The 16951-nt window shown below is 39.7% G+C and overlaps 1 protein-coding gene across 1 annotated transcript in view; it reads right to left on the reverse strand.

The window, feature by feature from the left end:
* Positions 1-16951, reverse strand: part of ctnna2 (catenin (cadherin-associated protein), alpha 2) — a 358241-nt gene that overhangs the window by 16805 nt on the left and 324485 nt on the right. Inside the window, exons 13-16 of the mRNA XM_085355934.1 lie at positions 12608-12759; positions 8745-8858; positions 1933-2114; positions 876-981 (exon numbers count right to left, since the gene is read on the reverse strand). Coding sequence (XP_085212060.1) covers positions 876-981; positions 1933-2114; positions 8745-8858; positions 12608-12759 — 554 coding nt within the window. The remainder of the gene's footprint in view (positions 1-875; positions 982-1932; positions 2115-8744; positions 8859-12607; positions 12760-16951) is intronic.

A 16951-nucleotide genomic window follows, 5' to 3' on the forward strand; every position in this document is an offset into this window, starting at 1 on the left:
TCATGTATATATCTCATGTATATCTCATGCACATATCTTTCTTTCTACATAGCACTTTAATTCTTATTGTCTGCACTGAAGCACCGCAGCAATTTCCTAATGTTGTAAACCTCAACATCTGGCAATAAACCCATTCTGATTTCTGATTTCTGATTTCTGATTTCTTTATGGAGGCTTCAGAAAAAGATTTCACTCTAAAATTTAGCTTCATTTCTTCAGCTAAGCAGCAATGGATGGAAGCCCAGTGTGTGTTAGTGAAACCAACAATAATTATTCCAAAGGTTTGCTAGCTAACAGCAGCAGCAATTACAATGACAACAGGCTGCCTTAATGAATCAGTGAGTCTTGAGCCTAAGTTAATTCTCACTTCTTATTAGAGACAGATGAAATGAAGAAGAACATTATGCATTACCTGGAGTGCTGCTAGCATTTTGAAATACCTCCCACTTCATTTGCTGTACACACACATACACAACAGTATTGCTTTTCACTTCCATCTTCCCCCGGTGCAGCGCTGATTGATTAGATATTGAAAATGGTCTGTCAGCGTGTTTTAGAGAGGTACTCATCTGATAATGAATGCAACACCTCGGTTGGGAGCTAATTATATTAGAGACACAACTTGGTTCTGCTGTCTTGCTCTCTCAGTGTTGGTCCCTTTGGGAGACAAAGTCATGCAGAAACACACCCTGCTGCTTCGGCAAGGCTCATCAATGCCCACAGTAAAGATTTCCATCGGCCATGCCGGCTTATTCACAATTTGCTCCTCCGCCAGAAACCGTGACACAGTCAGAGACACATTTAGTCTGATACAAAGTACGTGTATAATGGCAAAAAATTAAACTAAGCAGACACAAACTGAGTTGCAAAGCTACCTGATCTGCAACAGCACGGGCCAATTTGTCCATCCTCGAACCAGCCTCTGCAATTTTCTTAGCCGCGTTGATCACATCTGAGGAGTTCTTCAGGGGGCCTTTGCCTCTGGGAAAATTCAAGGAGAGAAGAAGGGAAAAAAGGGATGGTGGGTGGAGTTGCAGAGGCAGGAGGCATGCAGAGCTTCCCTTTAAAGACTGCGCTCACCCCAGTGCTGCACAGGCATGTAGGGAAGCTAATTTGCTGTTTGTGGCATTAAAAATATGACACAATACAATAACAAAGACATTCCCAGATAATGGATGAAACAAATACAGTCTACCTGTATCCCTAATGATCCATCTTGGAGACATGCTTTGAAGCACTCTCCAAGAAGGAAACAATTTATGCTTTAAAAGCAAAACATGAATTTTCAGAGAAGTTACGGTAAAAGGGAAAAAATACAGGAGAGGAAACCAGATCGTTTGTGATCTAACTTGGGGGTTTTTTCTTTCTTTTTTGCAACAAAGGGGAGAGTTAATGTGGATAAGAGAACTGTGCCTGCCTCTCACTGATGTCTCATTTTTAGTCACTGGAAGTTGAAACTTCCATTCAGTTTGTTCATGCCAGCGTGAGTCAACGGGGTCACTGCCAAGTAATAACGGTGCAGTCACAGCACCGCAGTCACAAACACTCATGACTAATCATGGTTCTGATTTTCACCAGCCGCAATGGTGTGACCGGTATTGTTTTCACCTTGTGAGTGTTTGTGCGCGTGAGTAAGTGTCATCGTGGCAAAATGTGGTCCTGAGGACACCTACGGATCACGAACTACAGGTGGCTTAAGTACTGTGGCAGGGTTAATGTGACTGTCTGAACGCTCAGATTAAGGATGGCTTTAAAAAAAAGCAGGAGTCAACATATAGCCCGTCTCTGAACCATGACAACCATTACAGTCTGATCATAACAAAGTGCTTTTTTTGCCTTCAACAAAACAGAATATAGTTTGCTTTTCAAACAATCTCCATCTGCATAATTTTCACATTTAAAATAAAAATGTCCACTGTGTGTCACTCTTACCTGGTGAAATCTGTCATCTCCATCATGATCATGCACATCTGCTTGGCGAGCACAATGATGTCGTTGCCATTGTCGTCCCACTTGGCAACTTCTGCGTCTAACTTGCACTTTTCCTGTCTGAAGCTCTCCACCTGCTCAGCAATCTTTGCCTTCTCCTCCTGGGGAAGCTGTGCCATGATGGCCTGCAGGCAACACGGGAGTATGAAGGAAGCAAAAAGCATTAGAGGAGGAGGAAGATATTATGAAAGGGTACATTTGAGCTGAATAAATTGGGAAGATGGCTCATGAGGGAAAAAACAGTGGAGAAAATAAAGGAGAGAGCTAAAGTTGGGAAGGAGAGAATGAGAAGGAAATGAGAAAGAAAGGGGGATTATGCTAAGAGAAACAGCATAGAGGGCATTTATAAAAGAGCTGTTGCACCATTTGTTCATTTTTTTCCCTTCTGGTACACTTTTTTATCCACTCAACAAAAACTTGGACAAAAGTTAAACATTAAATCTGGGGTCTGATGACTTGCTCCTCTGAAACACTTCAAAATAAAGTTCTAAACTTTATATTTAATGACTGGAACTTTTCAAACCACTTGACATCTTATATCCATAAAAAGCAAATCCATTTTTTTTATTCGCCTTCATTTTTTTTTCTCCTTCCAAGAGAATACATTTGCTCTCTCAGCGGCCTTTGGGGGCAGGTCCAAAATGGCATAAATCTTGTGGCAAGGTCACAGGAGCAGTAAGGACCCAGTAGTATTTGGGAGATAAATGTATAATTACCTCGCTTCTTAGACCAGAGAATGAATAATGCATTTGTTCAACATTATGTCAGGGAGGTGAGATGGAAGGAAGAGTAACCTGGTTTCCATTAGGTCGATTCTATTGACTCGAGAGGGTGAGAGAGAAAACGAGTACAGTGAAAAAAGGAAAGTCACCATTGTTTTTTAACCTCATCTATTATTGACTGCCCTCCAAGAACTGCCATTCTCTTAATGAAATAATCACCCTACTCCTCCCTTTCCCTCTTCCTTATTCCCTCTCTCACAGCAAAGCTGGTGTGTGGGGGTGTGGGGCGAGCTTGATGAGCGAGTGCGTCACTTTGCTCAGTGCCCCTGGTAGATGCGTGAGGAGGGAAACGGGAGGGGGGAAAAACCATAGACGACTTGTCTTCTTGAAATTGTTTGAAAGCGAATAAGCATAGGGGAGAGGGCCAACAATGAAAAAGAGAAAATTGAAATTACAGACAGAAATAGGGAAGCATGGAGGCACAATTTTCTCATCAGAGGCCAGCAGATGCGTCCATGAGCTTTGGCCTACTGATCACTTTGTGAGCGGGGTGCTGCAAAGCTTTGATGGCGGTTAGCTTGAAAAAAGAAAAGAAAGAAAAAAAGCCCATACGGCATAAACAAACAAGCAAAACCAGCCCCCTCAAGCCCAGTGTAGATTTCCTCTGCTGCTTGTGCCAAGACACACAAACAACAGAGCTGAAGCAAATCCCATTTAACAGCATGTGGGGTGAAAACACTGCTCATACTTAAAACAAATACCAAGTTACTATGTATTCAGACTGCACAATGAGGAATAAACCATTTAAATCACACAAGTGATTCCAGCAGGGCAAACTTCTATTCGCACTGCAGGTATGCCTGCGCGCGTTGCTCAGGGGCTCTGGGTCCTCGGCACCGCTGACTGGCTGAACATCGACTTTGCACTCGCTCGTCAACACATCAAAAACACGTCCAAATGTTAGTTCACCAAGGAGATTTGTATTATTTTATTAGAGTCACGAGTGGTTCTTAAAGCGGTGTCTGTGTCGCATAGCATCCCAATGATGATTTTTTTATGGATGGCAATTTGCAGAAATCGTAAAAACTGTGCTACATGATAAAAAAGTTAATACATTCAAATGGGACGAATTTATGCCAATTAAACAAGGATACTGTGTCTATTTTTCTTTATTATTTTGGCATTATTTTGACGTGGAAGAAACTCACCCAGAAACAGTCACAGCCTACTTTAACAACTTTATTTTATCAGCAATGAAAACATGGAGCCAAGTCACCAGCAGCACGGCACTGCCTCACCTCAGACAACCTCAAATATAGCTGTTTTTAATTTTCAATTTATTCTTCCAAACTACCTAAGAATCTTAATCTGAACACATCTTAACACATTGCCTTAAAATAACCGTACAGTTATTTTAATATACATTTTTTGGACTGTGTAAGCCACTTAAAAATGTTGCTGTTTTCTTCTAATCTTTAAAACAATTTTTAAAAAAAAGCCTCATAATTACATGTCATCCCCCCCTCCATGATATCAAAAATGGTGTCAAGGATCAAGTATTTCTGTGGGCATCAGTATCGAGTTTAAAATTCTTGGATGGTGGCCATACTAATATGTTGCATGAACTGCTCTGCTCACTCTTTTCATGCACACCTGCTTCCTTCTCGCTGACCTGAATCTATGTCGCTGCCACTGGTGTTACAGTTGTTCTTACAGCATTTCAAAAGCTTTTTAAACCCCACAGTCCACTGGTGGGGAAGTCACAACCTGCTGAGCTGAGCCTCAGGTGTGTTCATGTGGGAAATGACAAGGTCAAAGTCTAAATGCCAAGTATTAACACTTAGCCACATTCTACATTTATATTCTCGAAATTCTCGGCTGATTTTTTTGCTTTGTTCTATGTAACACCGCTTGCTGTTTCTCAGCTCTAAGAAAGTTTTATTTATGTTGCTGATTTGAATTGCAACCTGTTCTTAAATTCAAATGAGTCTGAATAATACTTCAAGTATTCACAAATATAATCTTGAGAACAACAAAAGATATTTTAGACCAGATTCGTTAAAGGTGCTTGTGCTCTCAGCAGGTGGGGTCTGACGATTCAATAGCCCCCCCTTGGATATGACTTGCTGATTACATGTTCACATCTTAGTGTGGCCAAAAATATAATGCACTGTGAGTGCTGCCTCAGTAATAGGGACACTGGTGCTTGTGCTGTGACAGGCAGAGCTCTCTGACCTCAGGTCTCGAAGGTGGTCATTATCATCTTTGCTGTTCACATCTTTCCTGCACCCAACTGTTGAGGCATCAATAATTCACTTATTTCTATTATTATACTGAATGGTATGCTGCCAGTGTCAAAAAGGCTGAGTACGCCATTAGGAGAAACACATGGTATGGTATGGTATGGTTTTGCAAAATGCCACTGCAATGAGGCAGGGAAATAAAAATGTAAATTGAGAATCAGCGATCCTCTAGATGCACCAAAAATGTTTGTTTTTTTTCCTTCTCCCCATCTTCTGCTTGTAGAAACTACATAAAACGAAGTGAAACTGCTCTCCTAAACAACTAAAGGGAGCAAAAAGTCTCTTGAACTCAACAATTTAGAGTGAAAATTCCTTCTCTAAAATTAGGGATCAGGGGAAGTTGGGGAGAGAAAGTGAGGGATTTGGTTAGTATACCGATTCACTCTGAAAACGGCGTGACAAAAGAGAGTGCGTCAGGGAGGAAAAGAGAGAGAAAGAGGTTCTGAACACAAAAGAGAGCTGCAAGCACAGGGGTAAACACACAAGCCAATTGGGACGTCAGGGGAGCAGGAAGGGCCCCTGGTGAAGCACCCCCCCCGCCAAACACACATGAGCGCGCGCACACTCACACACACCGTCGTATCCTCCTCCTCCTTCTATCCTGCACTCTAGAATTCACTTATCCCCAAATCCCTTTCCCTACTTTACTGATAACAACAAGGAGCGGGCCTCTGGAGCTTAACATAGTGGCAAATCCGGCCGAGGGAGTTCTGTGCCAATACACTCTGCGGCTCGGCTACGTCTGCAGGGATTAGAGCGCTTTCCGGGTTTCTTCACCAAGTGCGGCATCTTGAAATGACTTTAATTTGTTTCATTTGAAATAAACTGCCCAGACACTCAGAGTTCAATTTTATGGATGACCTATCAGCTGTTATCCAATCACAGTGTTAAGAAATGTTTGCCGTGTGTTGGGGTGCTTTATGTTTGGCTCCCCGTGCATTATCTGTGGCTTGTTATAGCAGCAGAGTTTGCTTCGGCATGTTCTGATAGAAAGAGACACTATACACAGACCCAATTCGCCTCTGTGTTTTTCTGCCCCCTCATTATACATGTTTGCTTTAATAACTTGGCTTTATGCAAAAGTATAATACAAGTGAAAAGCAGAGCACCACACAAGCCTGGGGAACAAAGGCTCCTGGGACTGCCCTAGACTTAATTTGATTTCCCCCCCCTCTCTTTGGAGAAAGAAAGAGATTGAGGAACTTACTGAAGATATCATGCCTGTGTCCTGTGTGTGATACGACATACTGAAGGGCCTTGGAGGGATCGTGACTGTAAACCCCAGTATGCTCGTGTCAACTCCTATGGCAAAACCAGATTACGCTTTCTCTTGTCTCTTTGAATAGAAACACAGCTCGCTAGCATGGACTTGGCATGACCGTGAGAGGATAGCAAGCTCTATCCTGACACAACTGGATGAGGCAGACTGGGCAGATCACCAGCGGTTCACAGCAAAAACATCTTTTATGAATGCACTTGCCTCATGCATGTTTAAGCTCTGAGGGCATAACAGTAACCATGAGTAAAACAGGCAATATCAATTAACTATGTGAGAGGCTTTGTCAGCACGCCAGATACTAAGAAGGCACATGACGATGCAAACTCAACGTACAAATACGAGTAATCACATTTGATAACCCGCTGTGATATATGGCTTTTTGATTTAAACCACCTTATATCCTTATATCGCAGTAATAAGTTATGATAAAGGGACATGTTGTGACTTCAGACTGTTTCCAAGAAGAGCTGCCCACTCAAATCACAGCTGAATGCCAGGAAAACTAGTTAACAGTTTGGTGCTGTGGAGCTCCTTTGTGTGCAAAGGCTGGTGCATCTAAGCTCAGATGGCCACGCAACGTTACACTGCGGGTGCCTTAGTGGGAGTATACATACAGCAAACTTAAAGTACTTCGCACCCAGGACCCCTACAGTGCTGGATCGGCTATTGTGCACCCAAAAGCCTGCGCCTGTTCTTAATCCTCATAATTAGAATAAATTCTTACTCTTCATTTGAACTGACTGACATTTGTTCTTTTGACAGAAATCAAATCTAAAATATTCTTCCATGCTTGTATATAAAGTGTACATTATTGGTCTGTTTTTAAGGATGGAAAATATATCATTTGAATTTCCCTGAGTCATTTAAACATTTTCTTCTACGTGCTGCTAGTTCTTGATGTTCTGGGTGCTTTATTAAGAAATAAAACAGTGTCAGGTGTTCGATCAGATGCCTGATATGAGCTGTAATTAAATTTCACTCACAAGCACTTCCAGTATTGATTGTGACTTCCATCTTTTAGGTGCAAAGGCAGAAGTAGCAAGATGGTGTCATAGAGTCGTAATGTGGGAGGGAAGAGGTTGGGGTGGGTGGATGGTTCAACATGATATGCAGCTTTGCCCACAGGAGCCTATTTGTTTCCTTCTGCATTTCTCTCTTTAAACTATGAAAATAATCTTTAGCTAACCCAAGGCAATGATAAAAAAAAAAGAAGAAGATTTTTTTGGTTCTGTTTTCAAGGGTTTGTTGGCAGGAATCATGTGATGATATTGAAAAGTTATACAACATGTTCTCATAGAAAACTTCCACTTATGGGTTAGTTTCTAAAATGCAATAATGGTAAATGAGTTGGTGCTTATAGAGTGCTTTTCTACTCAATTTGAGCACTCAAAGCACGTTCCTACTACAATCCTCATTCACCTACTTTTACATTCATTTTTTCTATGTAGTTTGAAGCACTTTTGCCCTAATGTTAAAGCACACAATGAATGCATTGGGGTCAACTCGGGGTTCAGAGATGTGCAGGTTGGATGAGCCAAGGATCGAACCACTGAACTTCTGATAAGTAGATGACCCACCCCAGAAAAAATAAGAAACAAACAAACAAAAAACCAGATAACGGCCTTACTTTGAAGCCATGACCAGTAGACTACTGCGACTAAATGTCTAACTGAGTCAGTTCCTGTCACACAGGCTACTGTCCAGCACAGGGTTCAGTAGTCATGAGTTAGCTGTTTTGTTTTACCTGTCAGCAGACACCACATGTCACATGTAGCACATTCAGTTATAACAAGCTGCTGTTTTGATGTGTTTTATTTCTCCCTTTTTATGCATTAGCCCCATGCGTGCACACTGTGGAGAGACACGGGCGGGATAATGCAGGTCTCTGCCACAGAGAGAGGTGTCGGGCCAAGTCGCACTCCTGCCATCCACAATCCATTCAACATGCAACACACCGCTAGTCTCTGTGTGTGTTGCTGGAGGGGAGCAAGCACTGATACCCTCTTAATGTCCTTTAAGCTGGGCCCAAGTGAAAAATCACTAATGTGAAACAAAGCCCAGACCATGGCGATCACGACTGAAGCCTTGGCTCAGCACTGCACTGTATTTTGTGTTGTGGCTAGTGTCTGAAGGGAATTTGGTAATTACTTTTGTGTTTGTGATTGCAATTTTACACCTGCCATCCCGGAACGGTGTTTATTTAAAATAATACAGCTTGTTAGGACCATTTAAATGGACTTATATGCTATGTAAATGGACACAGTTGGATGAATCAATTTATGAGTAGACAGGGAATGGGGACGAATGTATACAAAGCAGCAACACTATAGTCACTTTGGTATTTCTGCTACTCTTTACCCAAAACAAATATATGTTATTTTTTATGTCAGCTTTGATGTTGATGTGCATTTGAGCAGTTGCAGCACAGAAGGGATGTGAACATCCACTCACCCGGGCACTCTGTCCAGCAATAAGCTGGTCATCTTCAGTCTGGACACTAGTCCTGCTGCGAGTATCATAGTCCTCCTGTTCAAAGTCAGAATCATCTTCCAGCTCCTCTGGTGTCTGCAGCAAACACAAAGACAGAGATAAAGTCAGAGATCAGGGAACAAACTGAAATAGACAGCTGAAAAGGGCATTTTTTTCTGCTTTCAAGCCCCAATGTGCTGAAATCATGTCCTTCTGATGCGTAGAGAATGGCTTAAAGATCCCTGAAAAGTTAATTGTCTCTGCCATTTTCCTACGTAAGGTCTTCCGTCATATTAAAAACCATATCCAATAGGTATTTCCAAATCAAATTCACAACCATAATGATTTATGCATTATTTACTGAGTGCTAAAAAGATAACTGGGAGGAAAGAGAAAGTCATCTGCGAATACATTTACTGTAACATGTCCCAAAGCATGTTGTTTAACTGCAGGAGAATAAATCTGTGAACAACTTGCATTTGTGCATTATTCACAGGTAAATATCTGGACCCATTTCCACAAGATCATTGATTGTAACTGCAGTTTATACAGAATGATGTTAAAAAGGAAGCCAAAAAGGGCAGCCAAGTTTTAGTCAGTTAAGGGGAGGAAGCAGCTTGGGGCGGAAAGCGATGGTGCAGCAGAGTATTTGTGAAACAGAAAAGCTCAAAGTCAAAACTCTTTACAAATGAGCATAACAGAGATGCTGCCAATATGTTTCAATCGCTTAAATATTATAATCAGTGTTATTATTAATTTTCTTTGAAACATTTTGACTTAAAGTCTTTAGCCAAACTCTTAAGTTACTGTTTGAATCCTGACTGCTTTTTTTTTTTTGGCATAAGATTTAAAAACTGCTGTGCAGTGATTGTAAGTTCTTAATGTAATTCAAAGCTAAAATAGTTTCAAAGCTGGGGAAAAATCCCTGTGTGTTTCATCAAATAAAGAATTCAGAGGAATTAGCAAGAAGAAGAAATGAGAGAATATCTGCTTCAGTTTGTTTATAACTTTGTGTTTTCTGTACGAGGCGAGTGACTCAATCATTAATAAGCATCGTTATTCCTCTCTGCTGTCTTTTAAGTGACGTCCCAATGACAAAGGCTGTTAGTTTGCCAGGTAACTTCAAAGCAAGTAGTTGATCTAACGCAGATGGATTAATTTTAACAGCATCACAATGATAACACAGCTGGGCGGCTTAGGTTCTGTGGAGCAGAGGATCAAATATAGACATGTATCTGTGTAAAATTATTCTTACATGGTGACAGCCTGTATTCACAGTTCTGTCACAGCTATGCTTGTGAAGTGCATAGTGTTGCCTGGTTATTTATATCGGTATTATAATAAACTAACAGTAGTTTAGTTTTTCTCAAAAGGAGCACTTACAGTATAAAACAGGACCACAAAAGTACCACAGGTTGCTAGAAGGCCTACATTTAGCTGTGCTAAATTTCCTTCTTAATTTTAGTACAATGCGAATGATTTTCTTTCAACTCAATCAGTGATATGATTATTCTCTAAATAAAAATAAAAAATGTGCCCATTCTGCCCTAATTGCATCGTTGAACTAAGGAAATAAAAGGCAAAAGGGAAGAGCATTTACACACTGGAAATTTGCTACTTATAATTTATTCACACAAATCTCAGGCCATATGGAGCTTCATTATCCATTCTTTAATTCAAGTCAGTTTGTTTGCTCACAATAGTGGGAATACAATTTCTTTATAGTTTCATAATAGCCCATTTCGTGCATATCCATTTGTAATAGGTTTTATAAAAGCAAATGTTTTATCAACTCATTCTACTGCAAACACCTACAATTTAGCTAGCATACAATTCATTTATTTTACTGTTTTATTGAACATAAAATCATTTTTTAATCATTTCTTTTGTTGGTAGCTTCACTAAATTATAGGATCTTGTTTCTTTACTTTCATTTTATAGATATGACAGTGTTATCCTGTCACAAATTAAATGCAGTGTATTGCTGGTGCAGCTGTTTAAGTCTCGGGTAAAATATCCAGGATAAGGGAACCAGTTGCTGACTATCTTTGTGAGACAGGTTATTCATGATAGCCAATTTAAAAAAAAAAGAAAAGAGCCAGCTGTGTGAATGTGCAGCAGCGAAGATGATCGGTTTTGCTTTTCGTCAATAAAAAAAAAAGTCTGATTAGAGCTGTGATCACACAGACATTAAGACTGTAATAAAAAACAAAACAAAAGCAGCCCCCTCATTGATTTCAATCAGGTCATTGCGTGGGGGTGCCAACTCAGAGGTTGCGTTACCTTGGAGATTGTGTTGCTATGTGTATAGGTTTCTGCTATTTACCTTGTAATGATTTTAACAATCCTAAGGATCTTTCAATAAAAGAGGCCTGCTATTACGATTACATTTTAGCATTTACACAGGCCATGAAACAACTTAACCCCATCAGATCACAGCAGCTCCTTTCATTGATTTCATTTTTAATCTGAATGTCTGGTAAGTTTGAACTTTCTAGGTGAGAAAGGCTGTAGGTCAGTTTCCTGAGACTGGGACACTGCGTAAATATTGGTTATATTGCAGTCTCCACCCATTGTTCAGTTTCATATCTCTTCCATTCTGTGCAATACTTACTACTTTCCCCCCCTGCACTCCTGCGTGCATGTGTCTGCGGGTACATAAAGGCCTGGACAAAAACTATGTTTCCAAGAACTTTCATAATAACTTTCCACTCTACTCAAGTTCAGCCTCAATTTTTAAACACTGTGGAGAATTGGTTTCTTAATCCGCTGACTGCTCATGAGATCTGTGCTGTAAAAATTCTAAAGGAGCTATTACTCGGTCTAAGTGGGGGAAAAATTTAAAAAAGTACACTTAAAAAAAATAAAATAAAAATTACACGTGGCACCAACATTTGCTATTTATACAATGAAGTCAGATGACAGAGAAAGCAAGGATCTTCCAAGTTGTTTCCCCAGAAAGTAATTGTACTTGGATAGGATTATAAAGCCAGCTGGTCCCGGGCAGTTCAAAGCTGCCTGTTTTACATTATTTACTAACATCAAATTATTTTCCATAATTAGATTTTTTTCTTTCCGAAGCTGAACTGGGAAACCTTCCAGCCTGCATAAAGTTGAATAAATGAATTACGTGGTGAAAGAGGAGGGACAGTTGGGGTGGGGGGGGGGTGGGGGTGTAACATCAGATTTGGTACGTGAAACAGCAGAGCTGGTATCTTGTTGTTATGGAGCCGTTTTATCGTGACACGCTGTCAAGGGTTCTGCCAGATTCATAAAACAGATCATGTGACAGTGGTGACACTCCAAATGAGAATTGAAGATTTCAATTATGCGCTTCTTCATCCTTAGGGCGGATGTATTTTTGTCACAAAACTTCCACTATCACCCAAGACAGACAGCAGCACAGTTTTCAGTAGGAATAAGGTCCCTGTGATGAAAAGCAAAAAAGCACAAATTTGTCATGTTCACCAGTAGATTCAGGAAGTTTTTAATGTAACAGGTTTTATGATAGAAACCCCCCACAAAACACAGGTTATTACCTCAACAAGACAGATATTTAAACCAAATTTAAAATATGCTAATGGTAGTGAAGCTGCAAAAAAGCATATATTCAAACTAAATAAGCTCAACATTAGGAAATGAGCAAACTGTTCAGATGTTTAAAATAAAAAACCCAATCAAATATTTTGAATACACAGAAGAAGATGGGAAATTGGTGCAATTTGCTTTTTTTTTCTGACGGGCAATTCAAAACACTTTGACACTATCGCTGAGCTCTAGAAGCATTTCAAAGTATCTCAGCTAGTCTTTCCCTTTTGCTCTCTTGCAGAACATAATGGACGTACCCTTATCATGAGGACGGCTTTCCTGACGTCGCGGACGCCATCGTAGACCAAACGGGATGCATCAATGAACTCGTTCTCCTCAAAGGGCTGTGGGGGATTCATACTCAGTGCCTCGATAGCTACTTCCACTTGTTCAGCAAATCGGGGCATTACTGCAGGAAGAAAGAGGTAATGGAAGTAGAGATAGAGAACAAAAGAGAGACAGGAGGTATGGGTTTATCACTTTTTTCTATGATAGGTGAAGGATTATGATTAAGTAAAGGAAAATATATAAGAAAACACAGCTATGACTGTGCTGTTTCTCTATCCAAGGACATGGCTACCACTGTCTTCAAAATGTCTCGCAGCACATTCTTCATCAGTCTGTGTTCACTTCTGGAATGTCACCCTAAACCTCTTTATAAACAACAATATGCCATTCACACACTGCACACCAATTAGCTACTCCACATCGGCTTACCCGGCACGGAGACTGACCTGTCTCTCCCAGATCGGTTTGTGTGTTTGCTGCCATGTGGCACGGGGAAGTGTATGTATGTGTGCGTAACCTGGGAGCTCGCTCAGAGATGTCTGTGTGCTTCAGTGTTACAGCGCAAGGACGCGAGCTCAGCCTGTCAATTCACAATGCCGACGAAGGGAAACAATTTCATCAAAGTCTTTTCGAGGCAGACAAAAGCCAAGCAACAAAAGAAACGTCCCTACTGACCATAAAAAATGGTTGGTTTTGTTGTCGGTACCCATTGGCTAGACCTGATGGAAGAGCTTTATGTTTTTGTGTCTTCAAATGAATTGTGCTGAATATGAATAGACATTGTTTAATATCCAAAAATGCAGACTGAAGGTTTTAAATATTTAGCAGGCCACCTTTCCAAGTAATCTCCTGTTGTGTCACAATAATTGAATTCCAGCTATGATAATGTACTTTTTTTTCTTCTTATGGACTTTGTGCTGTAGCAAATTATCATAACAAAAGCAAAGGCTTACCTAGAAAGCCAGTTGCCAGCTAGAAAAAGGTGGCCATTTACTGTAGATTTGTGGGTCTCTTTTCAAACACTACAAAAGCCTAAAAACCCACCATCACATTTGATTTCATTACAGTAGCACAAATAGAAAAGTATTTTCTTTGAATCCGGAATAGATATTAGAAAATGACTTTATGTACAGAAGGACTGGGTGAGACAAAGAGAAGGACATACTGTTTTATGTGTTTTAGGGAAAAAAACATTCAGCTGCTTTAGAAGTAATAAGCAACAAATGTGTATCAATGGAGTGGATTTTTGAAGTGCTGATACTATGACTAGTTTAAGACAACAGAGGAGAAGACAGCTCTAATGAGCACAGAGAGATAAGAAAAACTGTGGAAAAGACAAATGAGGTATTGCAGTTTGGCCAGAGAGCCATGTTTGTGATTTTATTAGCATCTTCCACACTCTCGCCTCATTCTGACATGAAGAGTGAACTAAATCAATTAACTAGCTTGCACTAAAGGTGTATGAATCTGCAGTGTGCTTATTTGTCTGATATAAAACATACGGTATATTTCACCAAACATAAAAGGCACTACAAAAAAGTCTCTCCCCTTTTCTTTTCATTTTTAATTCAGTTTAATCCACTTACTGGAGAAGCGTAAAATAGGCTTTTGGGAATTGCTGGGAAGGCGTTTTAAATAGAAATATTTAAATGTTCTCTGTGCTCTTAATGAGCAAAGTTGCTGATGGTAAGGAGCAATTTCACTCATTCCAGTTGAAAAATGATGAAGGGAATTAAATGTGACCATGTAGGGATGGATTTTTTTCACCCTCTAAGCTTAAGCATACTTTAAGTGAGAAGTTATGGAAGTACAATGAATGCCTCAAACCTCAAAGCTAACACGGTGCGCACCTGTGCCATGTTTAACAAGATTTAAACAGCACAATCTGCACAGTTCCTGATTTCTAAGCCACAAGATTCAAATTAAGACGGCTACATTTAGACAATCAAACACACAGCAAAACTGCACAGAAGCACGCACTTACATTCAACAGGTGAACACAAAAATATCTCCAAATCGATGACGTTGGCCCACTCGGACGGAAAATTTTAACAAGTACAAGTTTGTGAACAAGGTTTCCAAATCTGTGGTACTTTTTCTGCACTTTTGTGGCAAAAAAAAATCAAAACAAACAAATAAAAAAAAATAAGCATGTGCATATTGAACACAATTATTTATATTGTGTGACACTACTACACCTGCATGTTACAACATTGTTTGGCCTACTCATGATGATAGCAAACTGCTATTTAATCATAGTGAGAGAAGTAAAAAAACAAGGGGTGGTAGATTTGAACCCTTTGCTAAGTGGTTGCTAGGCGGTGTGATGGTGCCATAACATACAATCGATATTTCAACTTCTGCTGATATAAATTAGATCATAGTGTTGTGAAATGTAAATGATGTGAGGCTTTTATAAAGCGTTAGTGATGCATAAATAACAAAAACGGATCATTTTAGCCTGTTGCTAGGTGGTTTGCTCAACTCCTGACGACCAAAGCAAAAAATAAACACACAGACAGACAGAGACTTTGGATATTAAAGTAAGATATCATATATCACAGCAACAAAGTTGCATTTTATCCAGTTTCAGATCAATTCTTTCCACAATTCCCCAACACAGTCTGTTTCAAAAGAAAACAGAAAAAACAACAACAAAAAATAAAAGCACTCCCAAGCAATGCTGTAGTATGAAGCAGGTTTGACAGAGCTGCCTTACTTTCTGTTAGCTGACTTGATAAATTCTAAATATTAAAAGATAATGGTTATCTCGACAGGGGTTTTCTACTTTCTTTGTTAACTTTAGACTCTCCGAAGAGACATGAGACATTAGAGGGACAGGTGATAGAACTCTACAAAGAACAGGAAAAATATAATGCCATTGTTTACCACTCTTACAATTATCCACCCATTTACTTATTGTTTTCATTTCCTTATTGCCCTGTTACTTACATTCTAAGACAATATAACACAGACACATCGTTAATACTAAGCTATTACTTGGGTACTGCTTATTATTTAATTACATGGTATTTACTTTATCACGTTATTACATGACATTTAAAGCTGCTACATAACGTGCAAACCAAAAGTGTGACTATTAATTCACAAAGTAATATATATTAAGTTTTACTCCACAATGTTACCTGTGTCAGCAACAGGAACGCAGAGTGGCAGAGTTTGAAATATTACTCTTTCTGGGTCACATGATGCTGTGTAAACTTCAAATACAGTGGCTTGCAAAAGTATTTGGTCCCCTTGAACTTTTCCACATTTTGTCACATTACAGCCACAAACATGAATCAATTTTATTGGAATTCCACGTGAAAGACCAACACAAAGTGGTGTACACGTGAGAAGTGGAACGAAAATCATACATGATTCCAAACATTTTTTTTTACAAATAACTGTAAAGTGGGGTGTGTGTAATTATTCAGCCCCCTGAGTCAATACTTTGTAGAACCACCTTTTGCTGCAATTACAGCTGCCAGTCTTTTAGGGTATGTCTCTACCAGCTTTGCACATCTAGCGACTGCAATTCTTGCCCATTCTTCTTTGCAAAACAGCTCCAGCTCAGTCAGATTAGATGGACAGCGTTTGTGAACAGCAGTTGTCAGATCTTGCCACAACGATATCAAGGGTTGCAAGTTTGGTTAGGAATCTGCATTCATAAACCAAACGCATCTACTAAACTACTACACTTACACTGGTAGGGATAAGGCCTAGCCAGCAACTCTCATACTGGTAAGGCTTTAAACCTTATCAGTATTCAAATGTATAGTTTTTTGACAACTATTGATGGGATACAGAGGGAGAAATTGGAACAGTGCTGAATTAATGATGGTCACATGAACAATTTCATGCGCATTGTTTTAATATTATTTCCATCATCCCTGCACAAGTTATATAAAAAAAAGCAACAAAAAAGAAAAAAACCCTGCTATCTGCCTCTGGCTGTGGATGGTGTTGTGTTCACTCACTATGATAGAATAAAATGTTTTCCTCAAGAAGCCTCAGCCCATTTGGTGAGCTGTAATTGTCATGCGTCACTGTAATTGGCACAGTTATTTCAAAGCCAGTGAGGCCAGAGATGTGATTCATATAGACAATGAGACCAGTGGTACAGTTTTGTTTTCTGGTAATGCGATTAACACTCACAATCTAGAGATAAAAACAAGCGTAAATACTAACCTCCACCTATTCAAACAGGGAACGTGTGACCGAATGAGAATTTGAGAAAAGGGCAAATGTTTGAAAACACGAAATACCATGTGACTAAACCTTAATTCTTTAGTCGGACCATAATTCGCCTG

The sequence above is a fragment of the Diplotaxodon limnothrissa genome, linkage group LG6, assembly GCF_057381915.1.
Source record: "Diplotaxodon limnothrissa isolate DT_005_m linkage group LG6, D_limnothrissa_male_GT1.1, whole genome shotgun sequence".
NCBI classification, from domain to species: domain Eukaryota; kingdom Metazoa; phylum Chordata; class Actinopteri; order Cichliformes; family Cichlidae; genus Diplotaxodon; species Diplotaxodon limnothrissa.